The sequence below is a fragment of the Podarcis gaigeae genome, assembly GCF_964106915.1.
Source record: "Podarcis gaigeae genome assembly, chromosome: 11".
Classification (NCBI taxonomy): Eukaryota; Metazoa; Chordata; class Lepidosauria; order Squamata; family Lacertidae; genus Podarcis; species Podarcis gaigeae.
In genome coordinates this window covers 38,566,237-38,587,071 of record NC_139687.1, presented here as the reverse complement: position 1 = coordinate 38,587,071, position 20,835 = coordinate 38,566,237, and the positions used below count along the sequence as shown (strand labels likewise).

General features: G+C 40.1%; 1 protein-coding gene across 15 annotated transcripts in view; it reads left to right on the top strand.

Annotated features, from left to right (window-relative positions):
• Positions 1-20,835, top strand: part of MAST4 (microtubule associated serine/threonine kinase family member 4) — a 210,853-nt gene that overhangs the window by 11,679 nt on the left and 178,339 nt on the right. For all 15 annotated transcript variants that reach the window (XM_083703393.1, XM_083703394.1, XM_083703391.1 and 12 more), the window contains one exon: positions 15,115-15,268. In XM_083703393.1, the coding sequence (XP_083559519.1) occupies positions 15,115-15,268 (154 nt within the window). The remainder of the gene's footprint in view (positions 1-15,114; positions 15,269-20,835) is intronic.

The following is a 20,835-nucleotide window of genomic DNA, read 5'->3' as shown; positions in this document are numbered from 1 at the left end:
TAATTTATATATATATAAAAAAAGTAATCATAAGATGGCATTGGTCATTATATTGAATGTGCTGAGCTTCAGATGGCTCCATCTACAGCAGCTGTGTCATGTTGATTAGTGTGGCTAGAACATAATGTGATGTACATATATTCTGATAAAATAAATTTAAAAAAAATAATAAAATGTCCAGTAGCACCATAGAGACAAACTAAGTTTGTTCTGGCTATAAGCTTTCGTGCGCATGCATCTTTCGTGGATGGCATCTTGTATGCCTCCTTCCGGCAACTCCTGCAACCAAGCTTTCCTTTCCTTTGTACCACATCAGTGGGGCTGAGAGTGGGGTCTTGTCATCTGGGTCCAGGACCTCCATACACACCGGCCAGGCTTGCGCCCCATGGAGGTCATTATGGTGCTGCAAATGCAGCAAAATTAGCTTACAGTGGAAGTGTAATGATTGGGTAGTGCCAAAGGCTAATCATCTGGAAGTAGCTTGAGAGATCGGTGGGTGAAACAAAAAAAAACAGGAATATTAATTTATCATTTCTATTGCTGTCACTGTCAATAAAGACAATTAAAAGATAAAATAAGAGCCCATGTTCTGCGATGAAAAGCCAGTACAATTTATTATTGTGTCTTGGTATGCAACACTTAATTGTGCTTAAAAGTAATGGAAGAGTCATTTAATTGTTTCTACCTCTAAGCCCTTTCACATGGATTTCTGGGAGTCTTTGCTTGCTATAGGCCATATGATTTACTGTTGTGATGGTTCCTAGATAACTACGATATTTCCTATGTGTGAGTGCCTCCAGCTTGGTCCGTTTTCTATAATTCTTGTTATATTGTAAGCGTCCCCTGGTTCAATGCGCTTAGTGAAGTCTGAATGTTTTGCCCCTCAGCAAGGCAGATGATATTTAATAGATGCCATATTTCTAAGTATCCCATTTAGCTGCATTGCTAAGTAGAATGGCAGCAATAGCAATAGTGAAGAGCTTTGTGGACTATGACTCTCATGTGACATCTAAGAAAGTGATGACATGCTAGCAGCAAACTTCTCTGACAAAAGAGGAACTGTAGGCACAATAAATAGATAGCAGACTGTAAGTAGGTCCTTTTATAGTAGAGGAACATTGCCAATTTTATGATGGGGTAATGTGTAAGCTTTTGGATATATACAGTTGGGTATATAGCTCCAAAAGGTACTAACTCTTAATTAATTTTTACTATGCATGTTTTGCTTCTAAAATTAGGCTGGAAGACCTTTTATGTTCCTTTATACTGTGGTTTGGTCAGTGCTCCTGTACAAAATTGCCAGATACACATTCATTGTCTAGTAAGAGGGGGGAAATCACAACAATGAACTTGGGGCGCAGTTGTAACAATTTTTTTTTTAAAAAAAATCAGCAAATGTCACTGGTATGAGCACTGGGACATAAATGACCAGGTCTCCTTAAATATCCTAAAGTGAGAACTTTCTCAATTGTCAAAGTTCAAAAAAGGCCTTAAATAGCTGTCCTGTGCTCTAAATTATTTACAGATTATATGGTCAACTATGCTGATCTAAAGTTTGAGTTGCTTGGCTTCTTGTGGTTAGCAGACGTGACAACATGGGAAGAAGTTATACTTTGAGTGATAAGACAGACCAAATTGATTTTTAATAGAACTTATTTTTAAAAAGTTGAGTTCTTTGTTGTGGAGGAAGGAGTAGATGAGCTCTAATTCTAAGTTTCATAAATTTTTAATTTTTAATCTTTATGTTTTTAATCTTTACAATCCAATCCTGAGTCATTAAAACAGCTCCTTAATGTTAATGAAGCCACAGCTGTCATGTTTTATAAATGGAACTGATCTTTTTAACATAATGTTTGACATAACATAATAGCAATGCATAAATCTGGAATGTTGGTTTTATACCTTGAAGGGATTAACAGCACTACAGAAATAAATGCTTTCATGTTGAATGGTTGATGGAATTCACCAGGAAGCTAGAAAACAAGCCTGCTTCATGGCAAGGCTTTTGTCTAGAATACTAAGGGCCAACCATCACTTTATATTTTGTACTTGAGTAGAGATACCAGAGTACAAAATAACTGTCCTCTTCTAAAACGTGAATATATAAAAAAAGAGACATGGTGAATTCTATAGCATTGCAGTTCACCTACAGCTGGAATTTAAACTGATGGATCTTGCTTGTAGTACTATATAAGCTTCTGGTTGTGTTTTGTTTTGTTTTGTTTACATAGAATTTATAAAGTCTGGCATGACATACATTGAGGCTGAAGAGGTTTCATTATACTGGAAACACATTTTGTTGCTACTTATTGCAGTGGTTATTGCAATAGTTTAAAGCATTTTGTAAATCTTATTTCTTCCAAAGCTTGTAACATTCAGTAGAGAGAAAAATTTCCAATGTTTGTTCTTTTTGTGTTCCTCAAAACTGCTCTGGGGAATCTAAAATCTTACTTTGCACAGAGATAATTCCAACGGCTTAATGTGTGTGTTTTGCTGTGGAAATGTGCCTTGCTGAGAATAAACCGTGTAAAGCTGCAATTGATGTGGTTCTAATTTAGGGCTAAAGTACATGTTAACATTACATCTTCATTTTAAAAAAGTCAAAACAGTAGGTGTAGGCAGCCTGATCAGAATTGAAGCTGCTTCAAGAAGGGAGGAAGAACTTACCCTTTTCTCCCCTGCTGTGGTCCTAATGAAAATCCTGGTCCTGAAGCTGCTATTAGCACTGTGCTCATTTCACTCTTATAGTGTGTGGAGTGAATTTGTAGGATTGTGCTCTTGCACACTTGTACATTTACACAGTTCTCCTAACTTTGGCACATTATGATAGTAGTTGATCTTAGACGGCTCCTGCTTAGCATGAGTGAGAACAACAACCCATTATTGTTTGCTTAGCATCATATCTGAATTGGGGATTGTGGTTTCTTTCACTTCAAACAAACCACAATTGGAAGGGAAGTTTTATTCATGATCAAGTTTGTGCAGTCCATAGTTTGGATGTAACGCCATTGCCAGAGGTCAGTGTAGCTTGTTGCTCCCTCAGTTGTATGATGGCCAGAGTGTGATGGCATTTTCACCTAGCAGTATATTGCGAGTGAAACTGCTGCCACTCCTTAGTCTCTGCCACCAGTGCCTGGCTGCAGTTCGTTTCTCCTTAGGGCCGCTGGTGGCAGAGGTGGCGGCCGTTTCACTCGTGATATACCACTGGGTGAAGCAGCCATCATGGTCGGATCCTCATACTGGTTCTGGGCAACGTATTGATACATTGCCCAGGCCTAGTGGTCGACAGAATGGAAAGCTGCTGAGCAATCCAGCAGAACCAGGGAACAGCTTTCACCTCTGTTCCTAGCCTGCTGGAGATCATCAACCAGCGTGACTGATGTGCTTTCAGTCCCATGATGGGGCCTGAAACCCAATTGGAAGGGGTTCAAATGCTCTGCATCCTCCAGGCATGCCTGGAATTGGTCCGCGACCACCCACCATCTAAGATAAATAAGTAATGTGGTTATTGAAATGGCTGAATAATAAAGATGATGATGATGATGATGATGATGATGATGATGATGATAATAATAAATTTATTATTTGTACCCTGCCCATCTGGCTGGGTTTCCCCAGCCACTCTGGGCGGCTTCCATAGAAACCAAAAATACACTAAAATATCACACATTAAAAACTTGCCTGAACAGGGCTGCCTTAAGATGTCTTCTGAATGTCAGGTAGTTATTTATCGCTTTGACCTCAGCATCCGGGCAGAACGATGAGGGTGGAGACGCTCCTTCAGGTATACTCGGCCGAGGCCGATTACTGAAGAAAGTAGGGTACAAGAGTATATATCCTGTAATAACTTCAGTTTACTGTAAACAGGCTTTTAATGAGTGTGCTATAAGTAGTGCTGAAAGTTTTAAGTGGATTAAACAGTAGATTTTCAATTTTAAAACTTGATTATTTGTTTGCAAAGTTCCAGCTTTAATTTAGTGGCACTGGGAATTAAGGGCAAACTTACTTCTTTAGCCTACTTTATTCTTCTATGTTACTGTAATATATAGAATGGGGGAAAATAGTTTAAAATGATATTTGCAACAAGAGTTGTAACTTTTGTTTCTGAGGTGATCATAGCTTGCACTTCCTTCAATACTTCAAGGGCACAATAGTTATGCAAATTTATTTGAATATAATCATTTGAGCTGTGAAATAGCAAATTGATGTTAATCTAAAATCATTTCACAGGTTGAGTCTTCTATTCCATATTAAAGCAGGGGTATCATACTTAAATGGATTGCGGAAAACTTTAAAATGCTAGTATCTAATACAGTGGTACCTCGGGTTACAGACGCTTCAGGTTACAGACACTTCAGGTTATAGACTCTGTTAACTCAGAAATAGTAACTCGGGTTAAGAACTTTGCTTCAGGATGAGAACAGAAGTGAGGTGGCGGCAGGCCCCATTAGCTAAAGTGGTACCTCAGGTTAAGAACAGTTTCAGGTTAAGAACGGACCTCCAAATCGGTGATGATCCATTGGTCAAGGGATATAGGTCATAGTATACAGTTTGAGGATTGGGAGAAACTTTGGAAGGAGGGGGTAAACTTTACGGCGTGTACTTCGATAAGGGAAAACGTCATGAAGATGTTTTATAGGTGGTACTTGACACCCATGAAATTATCAAAAATGTATAAGGTGGATAATAAGTGCTGGAGATGTAAAGACATAGAGGGCTCCTTCTACCATATGTGGTGGGAGTGCAGAAGGGTGAAACAATTTTGGGAGAAAGTACACACTGAATTGAAGAAGATATTAAAGTACACGTTCATAAAGAAACCAGAAATCTTTCTTCTAAGGATATTAGGACAAGAGATAAAAAAGGAAGATCGCAGATTGATATACTATGCGGTTACGGCAGCAAGGGTAGTATTAGCCCAGAAGTGGAAACTACGGGAAACCCCAACGGTGGAGGAGTGGAGATCTAAGCTGTCAGATTACACAGAGTTGGATAGATTAACAGGAAAAGTTAGATACATAAGAGACCAAGTGTTCACCAAAGATTGGGAAAAGTATGTAGATTATCTGGAATGTATTAGTGAAGTGCAAATAACGCTAAAGGGATTTAGAGACGCACTGTGAAAGACTAAGAGTTATTGTGCAAAGCAAACAGGAATTAGGAATCGGTATAATGACAATATAAGTAATGAAACGTGTAATTTTATTTATTGCTTCGAATGATTTACGGACAGGCTGAAGGAAGCCCCGTAAGAGACAACTATGTTATGGATGATATGGAAATGATAATTGCTGTTTATTATTTTTAATTTTTATTTTCTGTGTATTTTCTTTGTATTTGTGTGTTACCTTGTGTTCTTTTTGGAAATAACTAATAAAAAAGAATGAGGATAAAAGAACGGACCTCCAGAACAAATTAAGTTCTTAACCCGAGGTACCTTTAGCATTATGCACTGAATGTGGCTTCTGGATCAAGTGCAAGGGAAACTCCACATAGAGTGCATTGCAGTAATCCAACTTTAAAGTCACCATTAAGCTCTCAGTCCAGGAATCTCACTGTTGTAATAGGCATTTGACATTTCTAGAAATGACATTTCTAGAAATGACATTTCTAGTGGTTTCATGGAAGTATTTCACACACTGGAAATGTAAGATTAGTTCATACTGTGCTAATGATTTCTAGGATGAATAGATGTATAGCATGGGTAGGCAAAATAAGGCCCAGGGGTTGGATCCGGCCCAATCCCCTTCTAAATCCGGCCCGCGGACCGGATTTACATGAGTAGATTGTGTGCTTTTATTTAAAATGCATCTCTGGGTTATTTGTGGGGCATAGGAATTTGTTCATATTTTTTTTCCAAAATATAGTCCGGCCCCCCAAAAGGTCTGAGAGACAGTGGACTGGCCCCCTGCTGAAAAAGTTTGCTGACCCCTGGTGTATAGTATGTGACTGTCCTGTTTTTCTCTGAAATAGTTTTCTAGGATGGTAGTATGTTACAGGTTTGTGTTTTTATGGTTTAGGGATGGGATCAGGCAGGCTTTCCTGTTGCTGTAACTGTGGAAATGCTTTTTCTGCTTCCTGATCAGAGAGGAGTTTGGGTTTCCCCAGAGAGCATCAGGAATAGGAAATGTTCTTTTCTTTCACTTGGTACATAATCTTCACTCACTTAAATTTTTTTTTATTGTTATTTCAAGCTACAGTTGTAGGGCTTGAAATTATTTCTCTTTCTTTTCTCATTTGGAAAGGAAGTGCAGTTTCTTGAGAGTCCTAGGATTATGGTAGAACTCTTGATAAGCTAGGCAAAATACTAATTTTTTATGACTTGATAAAAATGTGGATATGAAAATGATACATTATTCAGATGCCTTTATCATTTATTTTATTGCTAGTTTGATGCTTGGCATTACATAGTAGTAACAGTAAATTATGAAGTACTTCTGCATGTTGGTTATTTTTTCATTCATTGTAATTTATAGTAGATTTTTTTGTAGATTTGTTTTTAGCGTGTTGTCGCTGTAGTGAGGAAATCAAATGACGTCCTTCCTTTAAGATAAATAAAGGTAAGGATCAACAGAAAACATGACTAATTTTATCAAGGAAACTCGCTCCTTATGCAAGCACCTTAAGTAAACAAACTGCTTCCTGAAAATAAATCCATAATAACATAGTGATTTGTATAGTTTGATGTTTTTAAAAACTAAACATGATTTGGCAGATGCTGACTTAGGGGATGTGAGTTGTATGTTTGGTAGGAAATTGTGGTAGTACTGGGAGGATATTTTCATGTTACTTGCCACTTTTCATGAATATCAGCTTCCCTTTTTTAAAATTAACTGTTGTGGAATACAACTCTGACCGCATTATACTATAGCTATGGTCACTATTAATGCAATGATATAACACAATGTATGCTGCTTATTCCATTGTGTCAGGCAACATGGGTGGCTCTAAGGCATTCCTCTTGCCTCTGACCTTTAGTTATGTTTGTTTTAGTGGTGGCTAAGACTGATGGGAACTGAGGTCCAAAACATGTACAGGGAAGGCCACTACATCCACTGCATATTACTTAACTACCTTTGTTTGTATTTGTCCTCTTATTTCATCTGCCTTTTTTTGGGGGGGGGGGGTTTCAAACCTAAAATCTTTCCGTAATCTCTCCATTTTCTCTTGCTGCTCCATACAGCATCTTCTTGACTAAAATGATTCTGTCCCTCAAAGTTTTGAAAACTTGCTTTTTCTATGCCTAACTCCCCCCCCCGTCCTCTTTGTCTGTCCCATGACTTGATAGCTACACTCCCAGAGGCATGCACATCCTTATAAATAAAGTGAATATTTTTGCCTCAATCACATGGCATCTTTTATAAGGAAGAGTGAAACCCCTTGGTGTATACAATCTACATGAAGAGAGCTGTATCCTCCAGGATGCATCTTCTTCTAAAACCTGTCCAGTCACTCCCTCCCTGGTCTTCTGCCTAGCTTTTTCACATGGGCATAAGCATTGGAGGCATAGCCTTAGGCTGTGCTGCTGTTAGGAGGAAATTAATAGCACAACACTTACTGCTGCATGTGCTTTGTTTTTCCTATTCTTTGTCTTAACATCCTGAATAATTAATATATTTATTTAAATATATAGGAATGCTGCAGAGTTTGGATCACACAATTTTATTATATTAACAGCTTGACCAGTGTTTTATATTTATGTAATTGTTGTTGGCATCCATCTGTCGAGAGACAATGAAGTGTGCCTCTGGGGGTTAAGACAAACCACTGCATTAGCGGCCAGACCCACCTCTTGGCCTCACTGATGCAGCCCCCCCCCCAAAGCAGGGCAATACGTTCAGCACCAGCTTGGCACCATCTAGCTGTATTAGGGGCTCCAGATTTGTGTAGTGTTTTCTCCTTAGTGTTTTCTTTTCCCAAAGATATCCCGCAGGGCAGTGGAGGTTTAGGATCAGAGTTTTCCATCTCTTAGGTGGGCTACCTTCCCAGGTTGATGAGCCCCATCTGCCCCCGGAACGGTTTATATATACATTATGATATGATATGATTATAGGTGACACATCTAGTATTCTATAAAAGGAAATAGGTGCTGGGGTTAATTAGATAAGAAGTTTATTATACATCACTGAGCAACTGTGATCATCCCGTTGAGGGTCAGGCGACACTTGCAAAGTCTTATTTGCTTTGGATATACTTCTGTAAGCTAGCAACATAGGTACATTTGCTAGGTAACTCCAGCATGGCACCAAATTTCAGTGCATGCCTAAAACCAGGGCTGGCAATGTATTCTGCTAATTTCTTGAGAGATTTTACTGTAATCCTTTGAGATTTCAATGAAGCACACAAGATCTCCTGATTGTTCAGTAAGATCTCAGCAGAACCCGCCACTACCATTTCACAGGCGCTGTTGCACAACCCAGGTTAAGAGAGGTAAGAGATGCTTCAGGGGCAGTGGGGCACCATGTTTCTGTTCCGCCTCAAGTGGTGAAATGGGACACTACCCATGCATACAGCTTGCAGAGAAAGGAAGTGAAAAGTTATGATATCTATTACACAGGTGCATTTGGAAGCTGTGAGAATGATGTGAAGTGATCTAGCGTAGGATATGAATGCTAATATAGAATAGTAGTCCTTTAAAACTATAGCAAGAGGTCATATTAGATGCAACTTTTTCTAACAAAAGGAAACAAATCTCTACAAGAAATAATTATCCAGAAACAACTAGATCCTCTGGAAAAGCAAAGCCGCTGTGATGCACTAGAAGCCCTAGAGGGACATAGGTGGCACTGCGCTCTAAACCACTGAGCCTCTTGATGGTCGGCAGTTCAAATCCATATGACAGGGTGAGCTCCCGTTGCTCTGTCCCAGCTTCTGCCCACCTGGCAGTTCAAAAGCACACCAGTGCAAGAGGATAAATAGATACTGGTGCAGTAGGAAGGTCAACAGCATTTCCATGCACTCTGGCACTTGTCACAGTGTCCCGTTGCTCCAGAAGTGGTTTAGTCCTGCTGGCTACATGACCCACAAAGCTGTCTGTGGACAAACACCAGCTCCCTCGGATGGAATGGGAAAAACTAGAGGATAAGAAAAAGTCCTAGAAGAACAGGCACACAAGAATTGTTTTCCAGCTCAAGATTTTTTACTCTGGGATTAGAAATGTGCTAGCTTGTATTTGTATTTTTATACTTTAATGTAACAGAGGAGAAAATGAGATCTAATTGAGCTTGGGTCGAAGTGCATAGACCTGAATGAACAATTAGCTTTCTGAAGCCTACATAGTATCTGATCGAATTAAGCCATTTTAGGTAGCTTTGAAATTTGTTGGTGACAGAGTAGAAATGGATTTTGTAAATGAACTAAACTGAGGTGACTTCATTAGTATTCCTGGTAAATACAATATCTCCTTCCCAAGAATACATATTCTCTTTTGTAGATTAAAGCATTTTTCACTAACCAAATGATGGTGGTGTCAACAAACCATGAATATGAATGCCTCTTTAATATGTGCTTAATTTCTTTTCCTTAAGATTGAAAGTGACTTTGAAAGCAAGCTTGCTGGTTTTACCCTGTGGCTGTGAAACTGTCACATTTTTTTGTCTTTTTAAATAAGCCAGTGTTTAAATCAATGGTGATGCATATAAAATATGTTAATAGTTGCTTATAAATACAAAGTATTCTAAATATATTATGGCTGATTTAAAATTAGTATTTGTCTAATTATATATATATGGTTTATCATAAGACATTCAACAGTTAAAAAAATTTTTTATATGGAATATAAAGATTAGTTACATTTTCAATATTTTTCTGAGAGCATTAAAAAATTATGCTTAACTTTTTCTGTGTTAGGGAACCTTTCTATTTTTTCCTGGTATTTAACCAGGCTAAGGAAGAGAATTCTTAAGAAAGAGAGTAGCTTTCCCAAAGGAACTCTTCTCCCATAGGATTACGGGGTGTTATGAAAGGTATTATATGAAGGGTCCAAGACAGTAGTGCCTGGTGGGCTTTGGACATGGTGGGACTGATAGGAGATCATGAAAGTGTGGCCATGAAAAAGGGACTCAAATGATGATCGCAGGGCCCAGGTTCGTTGATATGGGGGGGGGGGACGGGGGGGGGGGACGGACGGAATGGCAGGAAGCAGTCCTTGAGGTATTGCAGTCCTTGAGCACTTCAAATTGAGCTCAGAAGCTAATTGGCAGCCAGTGCAGTTGGGCCAGGATTGGCGTTTTTGAACCATGTTCAGAGACAGCCCCTTGTAACGTGTTGCAGTAATTTTTAGAGATTGCCAGAGCGTAGACGACAGAAGTTAGGTTATCTTGGTCCAGGTAGGGGTACAGCTGGGCTATCAGCCAAAGCTGATGGAAGGCACTCTGTGCCACCTAAGCCACCTGAGTCTCAAGCGACAGCAATGGATCCAGAAAGACCCCCAAGCTGTTATCAGGGTTGGCTCAGCTACAGGTCAGTACGGAAGCTCAGAGATGAGCAGTAAGGTTGATGCTTTATTTGAGGAAACAGAATACAAAACAGAGAAACCTATAGGCAAGACTGGCTCTGGTAAAGCTGTCAATCTGGGCCTTCCACTTCCCCCTAAGTCTCCTCCCCAGCCAGCTGTTGAGAGGTTGAGGAGAATTACCAACAGGGGCACATTTCCCTTATCTCTCTCCTGACAGAAGTCATCATTCAGGGTCTCCAAAGCAGTATATGTGCTGGAACTAAGACTAAATCCCAGTTGAAATGGAGCTAGAAAATTGGTTTCTTCTACGAGTGCCTGGATCTGGTCTGCAACCACCCACTCAAGAACCTTGCCCAAGAAGGGGAGATTAGCAACTGGCTTTACTTAGATTTTCAAAATACAGGGAGGGTTTCTTGAGGAGTGGTTTTACCCCAGAGCCAGTCACCTCAGCATGGATGAGCAGTCTGGGAGTCATCAACACTGTCTCTGACAAGACCTCTGTCAGCTCAGGAGACTGCGAGGCAGTATTAAACGGTTGTGTTATCACCCCAACTCTATTTATTATTTTCATTCCCATGATCCTACACTTTGTTGAAGGGAAACTCCCCACCAGAGTAGAAATCATATATTGAATAGATTGAAAGCTCTTTAATCTGAGTAGGCTGAAAGCAAAGAGTGAGGCTACCATAACTTCCACCATAGAGCTTCATTATGCTGATGACAACATAGTGTGTTCACACTCAGAGGATGACCTTCAAACCATCCTAAATATTTTTGCAGAAGCTTACAAAAAGTTTGGCCTATCACCCAAAATCCAAAAAACCAAAGTGCTACACCAACAAGCACAAAACAACCTCTCTGCAGCACCACAAATACCTGGGCAGTTATCTTTCCACAAGGGCTGACATTGATGCCAAAATCCAGCATTGCCTGAGCTCTACGAGTGCAGCTTTCTTCCGATTGAAGTGCAGAGTATTTGAGGACTGAGATATTCGCAGGGAAACCAAAACGCTTGTTTACAAAGCTATTGTACTACCAACCTTACTATATGATTGTGAAACATGGACCGCACATAAACTTCATCTCCAACTCCTTGAAAGATTCCATCAACGGTGTCTCTGAAAATTTTTACACATCACTCGGGAAGACAGGCAAACTTACGCCATTGTACTGGAAGAAGCAAAGATCACCAGTGTTGAAGCAATGATTCTTCAACATCAACTTCGTTGGACTGGTCATGTGGTTCTGATGCCTGATTATTGTCTTCCAAAGCAGTACCTCGAGTTACAAACGCTTCAGGTTACAAACTCCACTAACCTGGAAGAGTTACCTTGAGTTGAGAACTGTGCCCCAGGATGAGAATGGAAATCGTATGCCTGCGGTGCAGTGGCAGCAAGAGGCCCTATTAGCGAAAGCACGCCTCTAGTTAAGAACAGTTCCAGGTTAAGAGCAGACCTCCGGACAAATAAAGTTTGTAACTAGAGGTACCACTGTACTTTATTCCGAACTTAAAAATGGAAAGCGCAAAAGAGGTCAGCAAAAGTGTTTTAAAGACTCTCTTCAGGCAAATCTGTTACTATAAGAGAACAAGTTGAGTTCCGGCACCCTTTTTTCCTAGAAAAATAGTGCTGCTATGTTGATGGAAACAGACTGATTTCATGGAGAAATGGATGGTATAAGAGGAAAATTAAATAGATTTTTAGTATTCAAAATAGCCAATGCAAATTCTTCTCCCTGAGGGTGTAGTCTTTATTTTGTGTGTCTTTTAAATACACTTGGTGTTAGTTTAAGATACAGTAAGTTTTGAGACACACAGAATTGTTTCTATTTTGTTAATTATGTAGTGCCATCTGGTGGCTTTTCCATCTCTTGCTGCAATATAGTTAAAATGGAGCTTAAAACAGAATATGAAAATTCAGTGGTGTGTTTTCATGATGTTATTCCTCCCAGCTTAATATTCTTAATATGTTTGTCTGTACATCATGAAAACACGTTTTTAGACTTTGCTGGATGGAGACCAGTTCATTCTAATTTCATCATAGGTGGTTATGCATATATTGCAAAAGTTTATGTCATGAGATTTATAAATACAGTGGTACCTTGGTTTAAGAACAGTCTTGTTTATGAACAATTCGGTTTACGAACTCCGCAAAACCAGAAGTAGTGTCCTGGTTTGTGAACTTTACCTTGGTCTAAGAACGGAAGCGGAACAGTGGAAGGGCACCGATGGCGGGAGGTCTCATTAACTAATGAGGAAAAGCACGCCTTGGTTTAAGAATGGTTTCGGTTTAAGAACGGACTTCCAGAATGGATTAAGTTTGTAAACCAACGTACCACTGTACTACATAATACACAGAGGAAATCCCTGTGTGTACCTTTTTCAGGTAGAATTGAAAGTTCCATTTTGTTGAGCTTAATTGGGCGAGCTTTCTGTATCCACAAGTAATGTGGTTAATATTTTAGGCTCTCTGACTCTAATGTTGTGGCAAAGACCTCTTGGGGTGTTAATACTGAGGCTCAGGTTGTATATATGTGTAAATAAACCATATATTACAAAGACACAACAGTCTCCACTGTACCTCATTCCAAAAGCAAACAGAAACTCTGGGTATGTGCTTGGAACCCCTGGAATCTTGCACCACTTGGAGATTGGGGTGGCGTGCAACAATAGTAAAGCTTAAAGAGTTGTATGAAAACCATACCATTTTCTCCCTCTTAGTGAAGGAAACAACATATAGTCAGATAACATATGGCCCTATGTGTGTTTATGTTGTAAGCTTTGTTAAGTTTGATGGGTAAGTGTGCACAGGATTGTACTCTTAACGTTAATTGCTAACATTCCAGGCAACTTCACACTTGGCAATGAGGTGGTCCAGGGATAAGAAATGTTACACAAAAGATAAGGTCATGTAGCCCAGTGTTTTTCAACCTTTTTTGCGCAAAGGCACACTTGTTTCATGAAAAAAATCACAAGGCATACCACCATTAGAAAATGTTAAATAAATTAACTCTGTTAAATTAACCACTGCGGAACAGTGGTTGAAAAACACTGATGTAGCCTAACTAGTTGCAATTTGGTGTGATCACCTTTTACTTTATAAAACAAACCAGGAGATTTCTGGTGGAAAAATACTCCACTGAGAAAAAGTAGGCTTATACTGAGAATGTTCAATGGATTTTAGCTTAAAAAAATAAAAATAAAATATCTACATTCTCATACTAGATATTTGTTGCAAATTGGGTGCTCTAAGGCAGCAGACACCACCTTTTAGGAATCTTTTTTTACTCTGCCTGAGGCTAGCAGACAAGTACTTGCTTGCAAACCTGCCTTGGTATTGTTTTTATCCTTTATGAATAATAATTGTTACATCTCTCCCTCTATCGGCTCTTCTCTCTCTCTCCCATTCAAAGTTCCAATTCCCATGTAGAGAAGCCTACTGCAGCAAAGGACCAATGAGACCATGGTCACCTGCATTTTGAACTTTTCTGCATATATAGCTACCAGTTAAAATTCCATGAACAAGGCTTAAGTATAGCCAGTCTATGCTTTTATCCTGAAATAACAACAGTACTGTACTAATTGTATATTCAGAACAGTTTTTGATTAGCATTGGCAAATAATAATGAGAAATATTTGGAAAACATAAAGCTGCCAATGTATTGGCACCCAGATTCATGACAGGGGTAGCTCAAACAAAAGCTGACAGACAGTATTTTTTAAATAATTGAAAGTGGTGTGAGAGTTGCATCTCTCCACATTACACAGCCATTTATTTTGTCATCTCAATTCAAATAGGCTTTGTAGGTTTTTGATGTGATGTAAACTTACCATTGGGATGCGGGTGGTGCTGTGGGTTAAACCACAGAGCCTAGGATTTGCTGATCAGAAGGTTGGCGGTTCGAATACTCGCAACGGGGTGAGCTCCCATTGCTCGGTCCCTATTCCTGCCAACCTAGCAGTTCGAAAGCACATCAAAGTGCAAGTAGATCAATACGTACTGCTCTGGTGGGAAGGTAAACGGTGTTTCCGTGTGCTGCTCTGGTTTGCCAGAAGCGGCTTAGTCATGCTGGCCACATGACCCGGAAGCTGTACGCTGGCTCCCTCGTAAAGTAAAGCGAGATGAGCACCGCAACCCCAGAGTCGGCCACGACTGGACCTAATAGTCAGCGGTCCCTTTACCTTTACCTAAACTTACTATATTTAATTGTATTTTATCTTGCCCTTTCCAAGTGCAAAAATGAGATGTGAACAATGACCAGATAGTCCTCCTTCAAATTGCTTTCAATTTCATTTGTAAGTGTGTATGTGCGTATGGGGAACATATCGCCTGTGGGCAGATGAAGGTTTGCTAGCATTCCATCTCTCTCCTTGCTTAAATAGCTTAAGGCAATATGGTGTTCTCTGAAGCTAGCAAGCGTTCTTTTTTTTACACATACAAATGGTATCTTTTACAATGACCATTTTATGCTTCCTCAGTTCATGCACAATAGTGCATGTGCACATCGCCACAATCCGGAAGTGGACGGAGTGAGCTTACACATGTTCCACCAATGTGTGTGGAAGCCATGAACATAATCCCCATGTAAATGGGGGTTGCCTGTATTTCAAGTTGAGAATGGATTTTAACTCCAGCATCTCTGCTTTTTTTTTTTTACAGCTTGATAGTATATTGTCACCTCCATCTATGCCATTTCGGAAATCCAGCAACCCTGAAGTTTCTTCTGGCCCCAGCAAGCCACTGAAATTTAAAAGGCAACTCAGTGAAGATGGGAGACCATTTAGAAGAGGAAGTCTTGGAGGAGCTCTGACTGGTAAGGAAAATGGCATGTCCATATAGCCAAGGATGGATATATTCCCATACATACTTAGTAAAAAAATTAAGCTCTGCTATAGAAAACACGCTTGATCTTAAAAATTTATATGAACAGACACCAGTCAAGCTCAGAGTTTTCTGTACTGATTATAGACAGATGACTTAGAGAGGATAACTCCATGAGTCATTTTAATGAATCTCTACAATACTGTCTCTGTAAAGTAAGATTAGCAATTACTCCTGCTCCCCACCAAAATCCATTGTACTGGTTATTGCAGCCCATTATTTAGTGAGGCCTGCATTCCTTTCTGGGTAACTTCCTGAGACCATATGTCAGTGGTGGGTGGGACTGGAGACAAAAGTGAGAAGAGCAACAAATGTAAATTTTGCCTTTGAACAGAAGGTTAGTTTCTACACACAACTCTCTACCCACTCCCCATCCAAGCAAGCAGGGAATCATTATAAGAAATCAATGACACACCCCAGCCAAGCAGAATTACTCAAGGAAAGTGCAGAGCAGGGCCAGTGGGGCGGGGGTGATGTGGCAAGAGTCCCAAGGGCCAGGTAGACGGTGCGGAAGGGCACATTTGGCCCCTGTCGCTGATATATACACTAGCTTCTTAGTCATAGGTAAGAAGGAATTGTATGCAGGCAAGAGAGCAGGCTTGTAGAAGAATAGCAGAACACTTTGTTCATCATATGTACCTAGTATAGAACTGCAGCTGGCTCTTGCAAAATGATGAAGCCCTGTCTTTTTTTCCTCCAGCCCCAGCAGGCTAGTAAAAAAAAGAAAAAAGCATGTTAGTAACTTTTGTGGCCTTACATGCAAGGCTAATTTACTACCATGGTAGCTTTTGGGTTGCTCTTTTTTTTACTTACATAAAGTAGAAGTTACTCAATGGACCTTTAATTCCACTAAGAATGTACTGCTGTGGCTCCTGGGGTTGGTGTGTCTCAGGAATCAGAACTCCATTTCCAGTGTCAGATACCTATAGAAGATACATGCTGAGAGTGAGCTGTGTTGTGCCACTCAGAAACCAAGCAGTGGAATCTTAAAATGTCCTGCAGAAAATGTCAACATGCCCAGCAGAAGTGACAGCTATCTATTTGGAGAGTGATGCGTATAATGCAATTTTTTTGTGTTATAAGGACTTTTTGTTGTTGTTAGAGTAAAACTCTAGTTTCCCATGGATAACATGTTCATTTTTGCAAATTCTTTACAGTGGAAATTATCAGTTACCACAAACAGACAACTTGATTCTTCAGTACTCCACCTTTAGCTATTTCCCCTCAACTTTGTCAGCTGGAGACTTGTCCATTTTCCAATAAGTCTGTTGAGAAGGAAGAATTCTGAAGTCAAATTAGCTGTATACTTTTTCACTAGATTCTCCCTGCCACTTTCACATTCTTAGCTACTTGCCTTTCTGGAAGCTGCTATAGATCTCAAGAGAGAAGCTTGTCAATCATGTCACTTCATAAAATTATTCATGAATTCTAAATTTAAGTGTATTAGGAGACTGTCGACAATTTTTAATGTACAGCGTGGGTAGCCATTTTGCTGTTAGTTTCTGAATTACCACCATATATTTTAATAACAAATTCTCTATTTAAATTAAATATATCAACAGCAATTTATATGTTCAAACTAATTGGTTATAATTCACTGCCGAACTGAGTCAAGGCTCTTGATTTCCCTTTATTAAAATATTAAATGCAGAAAACAAAGCTGCATGATTTATTCCTGTCATGGAGCAGGAAAATTGGTTAACTGCAAAGCTCCTTTGCTGCGGGTTTCATGAGCTGAAGTACCGGTAACTTCAAAGGGCTTTATACAATCACTTGGGCTCGGGCTTAAATTGTCAGAATTGAGAATGCTCCACAGGCTTAGTAGGCTATGCTGAAAGTGGAATTCAAGATAGAAAATAATGGCTTTCTAAATGGGCTGGAGGTGAAGAGTGCTGTGTCTAACTAGGTTCAAAGTGAACTAAAATGTGTGACTTTATTTCCTTTCTATTACTTATTACAGAGCAGTATTGCATTGTAGTAGCTTAAATGTTTTTGTTCATCATGCTAAGATGTTTTACAATGCTGAAATTGACTTTACCTTATTTATATATAATAAATAAAAATAAAGGTGAAATGCCTTTAATTTGGTTACTATCCTGTGTAGCAATTTCAGGCAGTTATTTCAGGCAATAAAATGCAGTCTAACTAATTCTATGCTGTTTAAGTCAGTGCCTCAGTTTGTATGTAATGCTAAGCCAAACCATGGCTAAGTGTGAGTGAATGTTTATATGAATGCATGGAGCAAACATTGTGGCTGCTTCGCGTCTCCCTTCATCCTGTACTATCCTGAGTTAAGCCATGGTTTGGTTTAGTCCGGGTTTGTGGTTTGTCTAGCCACGAACAAACCATGAAAATACAAAACTGAGTGGTATAGAAAGAGTGATGGGAAATACCACTCCCTGACCTCCAGCTGATCCCTAGATAGCACTGGAATTAACTTTAACATTAGGTTTAGGATGGATAAATGAAAGTAGCTTTTTACACAACACATATTTAAATTATGATGTTTGCTGCCATAAGATGTTATTTGATGACTCTAAAGAAGAATTGAACAAATAGCAGAATAATTTAACAGCCGTGTTCAGAGGCAGACGCTGAATCTCATGTACTGAGAACAAACATTCAATGCCTGTTGTGTTCATGCCCTGCTTGTAGGCTTCTGACTGGGTAGTGTGTGTTGATAGCAGGATCTTGGACAAAATACCGTATTTTTCGCTCTATAACACGCACCTGACCATAACACGCACATTGTTTTTAGAGGAGGAAAACAAGGGAAAAAACATTCTGAATGAAACAGTGGATGTATCATTTTTGGGCTTCATGCTGTGGCCACAGACATGTGATCAGATGGTGAATTTGGGGTGACCCAATGCCCAAATCCTGAGAATTCCTGTGGATCCATGCTTTGTAACCACGTTTTTGCACTATTGCAGCCCCAGGCAACAGTGGGTGCGTGATTTTTTTGGTGCAGGCTGTAGCCATGGACATGCTATGTGATCTGATGGTGAATTTGGGGTGACCCAATGCAAAGATCCTGAGAATCCCTGTGGATCCATGCTTTGTAACCACGTTTTTGCACCATTGCAGCCCCAGGCAACAGTGGGTGCGTGATTTTTTTGGTGCAGGCTGTAGCCATGGACATGCTATGTGATCTGATGGTGAATTTGGGGTGACCCAATGCAAAGATCCTGAGAATCCCTGTGGATCCATGCTTTGTAACCACGTTTTTGCACCATTGCAGCCCCAGGCAACAGTGGGTGCGTGATTTTTTTGGTGCAGGCTGTAGCCATGGACATGCTATGTGATCTGATGGTGAATTTGGGGTGACCCAATGCAAAGATCCTGAGAATCCCTGTGGATCCATGCTTTGTAACCACGTTTTTGCACCATTGCAGCCCCAGGCAACAGTGGGTGCGTGATTTTTTTGGTGCAGGCTGTAGCCATGGACATGCTATGTGATCTGATGGTGAATTTGGGGTGACCCAATGCAAAGATCCTGAGAATCCCTGTGGATCCATCCTTTTTAACCACGTTTTTGCACCATTGCAGCCCCAGGCAACAGTGGGTGCGTGATTTTTTTGGTGCAGGCTGTAGCCATGGACATGCTATGTGATCTGATGGTGAATTTGGGGTGACCCAATGCAAAGATCCTGAGGATCCATGTGGATCCATGCTTTTTAACCACGTTTTTGCACCATTGCAGCCCCAGGCAACAGTGGGTGCATGATTTTGGGGGGGGGCAGGCTGTAGCCATGGACATGCTATGTGATCTGATGGTGAATTTGGGGTGACCCAATGCAAAGATCCTGAGGATCTATGTGGATCTATGCTTTGTTACCACATTTTAAGTGGGGAGCGAAGGAAAAACAAAGAAGGGATATTAGAGGGGTGTGCAGAGAAGCAGCTGGCTAAGAATGCAGGAGAGGGATTTAACGGGTTGGAGAAAAGAAAGGCAAAAGTTTTCCCCTCTCTCTCTCTCCCTCCCTCCCTCCCTCCCTCTCCCTCCCTCTCCCTCCCCCCCCCTCTCTCTCCCTCCCCCTCCCCCCTCTCTCTCTCCCCCAGCAGCAACGGAGCTTGCCTGGAGGGGAGGGGCTTTCCCTGCTCTTTGTTCCTTTTCAGCAAACACAGCAACGAAACAGAGGAGGGAGGGCAGTAAGACCCTGAGGCAGAATGCAGGAAAGCAGCCGCTTCCTTTTTTCAGTTTTCCCTTCTCAGTGAAGCGCTGCGATTTGATTTTTGCCTGGCGATTTGAGATTTGCCTGATTTTTCGGCTCCAGGGACCACACAATCGCTCTATAACACGCACAGACATTTCCCCTTCCTTTTTAGGAGAAAAAATCTGCGTGTTATAGAGGGAAAAATACGGTAGATCCTTGGAGTGATGCAGCAGAAAAACTATTCCTGTGTTCTTGTGCTGTTGGGGCAGAGTGTTATTTTCCCCAGTACTTCTTGTTTTAATTGAAATTTGTGAAAGTTTCTTTGGTGTTTGTGTAACTCAGAGGTGGGGAACCTGTGGTTCTCTAGATGTTGCTGAGCTACAGCTCCCTTCTTCCTAGCCATTGTCTGTGCTTGCTGGGCCTGATGGGAGTTCTAGTACAGCAACATCTGGGGGCCAAGGATTCCCCAGCCTGGATGTAATTTAAGGCTACATGTGCTGTAAACTGGAAGAATAAATGCATGAAACTTGAAAAACTTTTGTTTAAGAAACAGGCCTCTTTGTCCAAAGTAGCATGCTTCTGCCACTCTCTAAGCCATTTCTGAAGAGTTTTCATTGATGGACGTTTATGACATTAATTGTGGCTTAAGGTTCAGCTGAAACTCATTTCTTCCTTTATTACAGATCATAGTGAAATAGCAGTAGTCATTCTGAAAGAGCAAAGAATTAAAATAACACTAATTGTAAATGTTAACTAGGCAATTATTCCAAACTATTGAGGATATTTTAGCACCTCAATAATATGAGCTAGATAGGTTTTATTACTGTGTGGAGGAAGGGGCATGAAAGTGCTGAATTTTGTTAATGGGGGTTCTGTACAATGCAGTGGCCAAGGACAACACAATTAAGTCATCTGTACTTCTAGCTTTGATTGAATTATATCAGCTTTAATAGACAGATTGGGGGAAAATGTTTATCTCTCTTTTAAATCTGGCAGGGAAAGAAGCATTGTCCGTTAATTTTAACCATATGCAGCTAAGTAATACACTTGACAGATGCTAATTTCCTTAAGTTGTAAGCAGCAAATGATGCATGAATTAAACAGCAACATGCTTTTTAAATGCCTGCTGGTATTCCTCCCAAACTGGATTTAAATAAAGTTTCTTGATGTAACTACAAGGAACCAAGATAACAATAATGAAGGGTTTCATAACAATGGTTTTAAAATTAATCAATTGTTTTATTTTTCTATTAAGTCTAATGGGGATGGTTGCATTAATTCTGCATACATTATTGTAAAAACAAACACTAACATTTACATATTTCTTTTTTCACCCTGCTGG